This window comes from Humulus lupulus, chromosome 5 (genome assembly GCF_963169125.1).
Source record: "Humulus lupulus chromosome 5, drHumLupu1.1, whole genome shotgun sequence".
NCBI lineage: Eukaryota > Viridiplantae > Streptophyta > Magnoliopsida > Rosales > Cannabaceae > Humulus > Humulus lupulus.
In genome coordinates this window covers 35,366,599-35,373,183 of record NC_084797.1, presented here as the reverse complement: position 1 = coordinate 35,373,183, position 6,585 = coordinate 35,366,599, and the positions used below count along the sequence as shown (strand labels likewise).

At 36.5% G+C, this 6,585-nt stretch overlaps 1 protein-coding gene across 3 annotated transcripts; it reads right to left on the bottom strand.

Annotated features, from left to right (window-relative positions):
- Positions 1-687: 687 nt before the first annotated feature.
- On the bottom strand, positions 688-6,167 carry LOC133834745 (DNA mismatch repair protein MSH3). Of its 3 annotated transcripts, none has more exons than XM_062264454.1 (12): positions 5,103-6,167; positions 4,788-4,979; positions 4,382-4,546; positions 4,031-4,141; positions 3,719-3,952; positions 3,348-3,602; positions 3,116-3,247; positions 2,757-3,017; positions 2,596-2,667; positions 2,094-2,243; positions 1,278-1,748; positions 688-1,153 (listed from the first exon to the last, which is right to left on the bottom strand). In XM_062264454.1, the coding sequence occupies exons 1-12, from the start codon at positions 6,099-6,101 to the stop codon at positions 812-814; spliced, it is 3,384 nt and encodes a 1,127-aa protein (XP_062120438.1). In that variant the 5' UTR covers positions 6,102-6,167; the 3' UTR covers positions 688-811. The 3 variants fall into 3 exon arrangements, with proteins under 3 accessions (XP_062120438.1, XP_062120440.1, XP_062120439.1); XM_062264456.1 differs by having other exon boundaries at positions 4,824-4,979; XM_062264455.1 differs by having other exon boundaries at positions 4,031-4,129; positions 5,103-6,166.
- Between the last annotated feature and the right edge of the window lie 418 nt (positions 6,168-6,585).

Sequence of the window (6,585 nt, the reverse complement as noted above, 5' to 3'; positions counted from 1 at the left end):
TTATTTTTTTTGGTGAAGATAGTTGTAATATAATACAATATAATATATTAATACCTTTAGACGAAAGAAACAAATCTATTTACTAATTGTGCAAGAAGAAACATATATTTATATATGAATAGCTTGGATGGAACGGTCGTGCATTAAAGATTGAAGAGGAAAGAGGTAGTCATTCATGGCATTGTGATAAAGACCCCACTGAACCAGGCCTCTCCACTTCAGCAGAGATACATGCAAGAGCTCTGTGAAGAAACCACCTAACCACCACCGCGCAATGTCGCCGCTGCCACGATTACCACCATCAGTCCATCAGCTTGTCTAGAGCTCCCCTCTCCACTGGGCATGGTGCCCAAGAGATTGAAAACTTTTGGCACATGTAGCTCAAACTTTTCAGGCGATATGCTTCATTTTAGAATCATTTTCTTTACTATTTGTTATTTATATTTTTGGATGTACGTGTCATGCAAAACTAACTGAATAAGTGTAAATTCTAACAGCTGCAAGCAAGTATCAAGTGAGAATGGGAATTTAAATGCAAAAATATGAAGGATAAGGACTCAAATGCCAAAGAAGGGTTTTCGCTACAAATAAGCCTAATTATCTTCAGTCAATTCTCTCTCGTTTAACAATTTTTTGGAAGGTCAGTGGTTGTATATGAGATGTTTATAGGAGTAATTTGGTCAAAAATAAAATATTACCCGAAGCCTATAATCAAATTTAAAAATATTGTAATAAACCAGAGGTCATTCTATTAATTATTTACAAAGAAAAAACATATACAAAAGGGTGGAAAGAATCTATAAAGCCCTGCTCACAATGGTGCTTCTTGTGTGCTATTTCTACTTAAAAGAGGAGAATCATTATCCCTGCAGCTTAACAATTTCTGTGCAATGTCTCTAGCCTCCTCCAAATGTTGGAAGCTCTTTACTTGATCTTCTACAGATAGTAAAGCTTCCAAGTCCATCATGAATTGCTTGTAAGTACCCAACCACTCCCTAGATTCCATTTTCAGCCTCTTTTCTTTTTCTTTCTCATATAATGATGTTGAGTCTAACAACTGCAAGTTGCTATGCTTACTTCCTGTTCTGTTGCTTACCACCATTTCTAATTTCGTAGCCATGGTAGAAGCTCGACGGATACACGAAGATGGTAGCTGCAAAAACATTGTGCTTAACTAGATTATTTATATGACAAACTAAAGTGAGGATAAAAACGTAAAATTAAATAAATAAACCATGAATGGAGTTTTGTTGGTGAAATTAATTGAGAAGAGAGACCTGTGCTAGCTCTGCAACCTTTAACCCAAAACTCTTATCTGAAACGCCAGGCACAAGCTTATATAGGTAGGTGACATCATGATCAGATTCAGTAGCCATTGAACCCTTAGTTTTATGTGAAGCAAGGTATGAGACATGGTATGCCCCGACAGAAATGGGGAATTTAGTTATGATCTCAGCAATTTTAGGGTAGTGAGTGACGAAGAGGACCATGCATCTTTTGTGCTCCAGAAGGTGATGCAAAGTAGCATAAGCAATGGCCACACCATCGTGTGTGCTAGTGCCTCTTCCAAGCTCATCGATTATAACCAGAGAGCGTGCAGTGCAAGTTCGGAGTATATGTGACGCCTCAGACAGTTCTTCTAGGAAGGTGCTTCTCCCTTGTTGGATACTATCGGAGGCACCCATTCGGGTGTAGATGCCATCAAGAACATGCAGTTTTGCTGATGACGCTGGTACAAAGGAACCAACCTGAAGAAATTAGAACACACTTTTGTGAAGCAATAAATATAAGAGAATCATCTTACTCCAGCTGAAATCAGTTCAAACAGGACTTTCAGAAACACAATGAAGAAATATACACATAGATATTTGTACTAGAGCGGTAGAACTCAAAAATTACTAAAACTATAACCAAATGTCTCACTATATATATGTCCATGTTTGTATTCTAATCCAAATTTGATGACATGACAAGGGATGACATGGTTAAAAAAAAGTATGAAGCCGTTTTGACCAAAGCGCATGATACACTGCCAAAAGCTTAAACATACATGCATATTTATGCATTGCCCAACTGTATATTTCTGATTTTACCTGAGCCATAATAGCAATTAGAGCAACTTGACGAATGTAGCAACTCTTTCCACCCATGTTAGGTCCAGTAACAATTTGACAATACTCTCTCTCTGCATGCAAGTCTGTGTTGTTTGGGACAAAACTGTCTTGTAATATAATCTCTAACACCTGGAAAAGTCTAAGCATTTAACCAGAAGCACAAAACATATGGAAAAGTAGCTAATTCTTATTGACTCGGACCATTTTGATAGTAGACACATTGACTATTAGGTACCTCAACAATTAGCAACAATTTACATTTTTCAAACCAAGTATATAGGCCAAAGTAAGCAATAGAATCACTAAACCATATTACTGGCCTAAGGTAACAACTAAAATCATTTTTTATCGCCAATTTACAATGAACAGCAATAGTTAAATAGAATCAAGAAGCAAACTTAACATACATGAAATGAATTAAGACTTTGGACTTTAGGAAAAAAACATGTAGTCCAGCCTAACTAATAGCATAAACCCATACCGGATGGTGACCATCAGAGATATGTATCTGTACAGGTTCATCATCGCATACGAGTAGAGGACGAACATAATTCTGCAACAGATGATCTCACAGAATTATACAACCTTAAAGCCTCTGAAAAAGTTGAATAGAATTAGAATAAACAATATGTCATAGTATACCTTATTTCTTGAAAGAATGGCCAGTGAATGCAGACAATCTAAAGCAGCCAGTGCTTGAACGGCGGCTTGGAAATCAGAATAATATTTACCAAATTCCTCTAGAAAGCTATTCCAAGCAGATTGACAAGCAATATTAAGCTCCTCATTTGCCAGTGACAGCTTATCTAAGGCACTTAGCACTTCAGGTGGATGATACCGGATTGTTTTTTTGGTACTATTAACCTTCACCCAATTCAAGGGCACCTTTACATCAATGGATAACTGCAGTCGATACCAATCAAATAGTGAAGCATTACATAATTGCTTATGAAATTTATAAGGGCCATGTATGTTATTTTGAATATGATTATGAATTATACCTCTATCAAATGTGTTGTCCCAGACACACTCATGAATTCCAGCTTGCTCATTCTAAGCTGCTTGCGAAACAAAGTAATCAAAGAATCCAATTCCCCCTTTGTCGATTGAATCTCTTTACGGGCTCTAGCAACCTACGAAAATGAACAGTACTAGCACGGTAGATGAAACGAATAAAAAGACAAAAAGAGCTTCCAAAAATACTAAAAAATTACATGAAACTCTTGTATAAACCTCAAGAAATTGACCACCAGAAATGATTAAGTTTTGTAGGTCCCGTTTATCAGCAGCATCTTTGTCTAGGGAAGACAACAATTTTGCAGCATGTCTAATCACAGTGGATGACGATGCAGTCAGTATCAACTTCCTTAATAGCTCAGAACATACATTTGTTGTTTTGAGAAATTCATTACTCTCTTCCTCTACTTCATTGTAAAGTTGTTGAAGTTGTTTTCCAGCATGTAAAATTGCTTGAATAACTGAAATGAACTATACCATTCAATAATTCAGCAACTCTTACAAATTATTTGACACCAATAATCCAATACCGCAATGAATGTTCATTAGTATACAAATAAAAGACCGGAGGAGGAGCCATTCACTACCTCAGTTGGTGTGGCAGTCCGATGGAAAATTCGTGTTATTCCCCGTTGAATATCAGGTGCCCTTCCTAAATTTGTCAAAACCGAAGAGAGTACATGATAAAACTCTGGTTTTTTTATTTGTGCATTTTCTGCATCCTCTTGAAAAGCTTGAGTAGATCCCATGGATTCTCCAATTTCAGAAACAGCATCATGGCGAGCAATAATCAAGTTTCTGTCACATAAAGGGCGTGTTACCTGTACCACAAATAGATTAAACATTGAAAAATAAAACCTATACCATGCAAGATAATCACAATAACATGTGAGCCTTACCCAGTGCCTAAGAAGTCTTGAACCAAATATAGTGAGAGTGTGATTCATGGACTGCAACAAAGAGCCAGATTCGGACCCATCATTGTTGTTCTGCAAAACCTGAAAGGGAAACTGAATTAAAGGAAGAAATCTAGGTATAAGACTAACAGAATTTGTTTCAGATCCCATGACTGAATAAGTTGTGAATTAGAGATGATAAATACATATTAAAGTGTACTACATTTCTGCTGCAGTTACTACAGATATAGCAAAAACTCCATTAGCAAATCACAGTTCAAACAATCAACACTGTGGAAATATTAAAATTAAAAAATATATATTTCTAACATAACTAATTAAAAGAACATATACCTCCAACTGTTGAAGTGCATTGGCAGAAAGGGTCATCTCGAAGTTGCTGGATAAGGGCCTAAAAGAAGCTCCTTGACAAAATATCCTTTCAAAACCAAATTGTTTCAGATAACGAATAGTCAGGGCTAACGCTTGGATGACCAAATCTGGCATGTTCATGATTCCCTTTAAACATTATAACAAAAAAATAGCAAATGAAATGAAAATAAGGTTGAATGATAACTAATATATATAAACGTTTCCACATGACAAAGAACTATAATGTAGTTTTATACTAATGCATAAGGATAAAATGTTCCAGAGGTCAACCAGTGGAAGATCTTCAAAAGGGCAATTTACGGAAAAGTAATAGATTCAAATAATAAAAATTCGAGATTGTTCATGAAAAATGTAAAGAATATCGTGCCTCAATTGCCAAATGACGATTTCCCTTTTCAGTCACCTCTTTGTTTTGCTTTAAATCATCTAGTGAATTATAGTCATCCATTTTTTCATATAAAGTCATAACTTCAGCGAGTGCACCACCATCCATGAAGCAATCTCGTGAGATACGCTCCACACGAATATTTGAGGTAGGTCCAGCATAACCAAGCAATAACTACACACAATGATTATTCCACTCAACCTCAGCAAAGGATCACATAAACACAAATAGAAATGTCTAGACATAACATATAATTCAATGCAATCTTCCATAGTTACTGTAAGGCCAAAAAGCTACCTTTTCAGTTTGTTTTGATAGTGGCTGCCCAAGAATGAATTCAGCAGGAGACAAGCTCAGAATAACAGCCTCAAGTCCACTCCTCATAAAATTATCATTGAACTCACCATAAACAACATCCCCAGTTGATATCTCCACCCCAACAATCCCAACTTTTACCTCAATCCCACTTTCCATTCCAAAACTAGAATCCATTTTCTCTACCAAAACGCTTTTTTCCACAGCACAAACCAGATAATTACTATCTGCACCACACCCTTCTTCCTTTCCTCCCACATCCTCGGCCGCCTCCAACGTGGCCTTCGTGTACAATGCCGATAGCCCTCTACAAAATGGACCTATGCTATTCGAGCCATGAGCCTTAATGGCCGCCGTCTCGGTCTGCTTAACCACGCCGACCTTAAAGCCAGCACTAACCAGCCTTCTCACATGAACATTCAATCGGAAAGTAGGCACACTCGCAGTCAGAAAATTATGATCCATGTGAGCATAAATCCCCAAAACCCTCGCAGCCATTTCCGCATCTTCGCCAAAAAATCTATACTTGTAACCGACTTCCACCATCAAAAGAACATCTGGGTGTTTCTTCTTTAAGTCCACCACTTGTTGCTCCAATGGCGTGTACTTAACAGTCGATTTTGATGATGATGGAGTACTTGAAGTCTTGTGCTGTTCTGCGATGTGGGAGGTGGGTTCTAGAAGTTTCTCTAGAAACTTTTGATGAAGCGAGGAACTGGGAAGTTGGGGTATGGGATTATGAGTGTGGGGAGAGAGTTTGGGGACTTTAGGAGGTCTGGAAGCTGGGGAAGTACGAAGGCGTTTGGATGGTGAGAAAGTGACCGTGGCTGAAATTTTAGGAGGTGGGGTTGGTGGGACTACGAGAAAACTTGAAGAAGGTGAAGGCAGTGATGATGAAGGGTTTGGAGGCGTTGATGATGTTGGGGTTTTGGATTTGGGAGCAAAGAAACGAGATATCACTTGTTGCTTCTGCTTTCCCATGGTGGCAATGGCAACAATGGCTATAGAATTAGACCCCAATATTGCATTTCAGAGAAACTGAGAGGTTTTGTCACTTTTTGGCACGCTTTTATAGTCTGTGACCTACATCATTTTAAGATGGATGACAGCACCTTACTTAAATATTAAATATGAGGTTTAGTTAAATTTCGTTCTAGATATATTGATAACGTGTATTTTATCTATTGACAGTCATGTATATAATAATTATTAATTTTATTTTTAAATTTTGACCATTATTAAATTATGTAAATTTTTTCTTAAAAATATTAATTAAATCCATAAAAAATTAAAAATCTAATTAATAACAAATAACTCTTCTTTACTTTATCTTTTTTTTCCATTATAATATAAAATAAATCTATTTTAGAATAAAACTTTAAAATAAATACTAAAATAAATAAAAAATAATAATAAAAGAGGATGATGGATGACCAATGACTTAAATAAATAAATAAAAATTAAT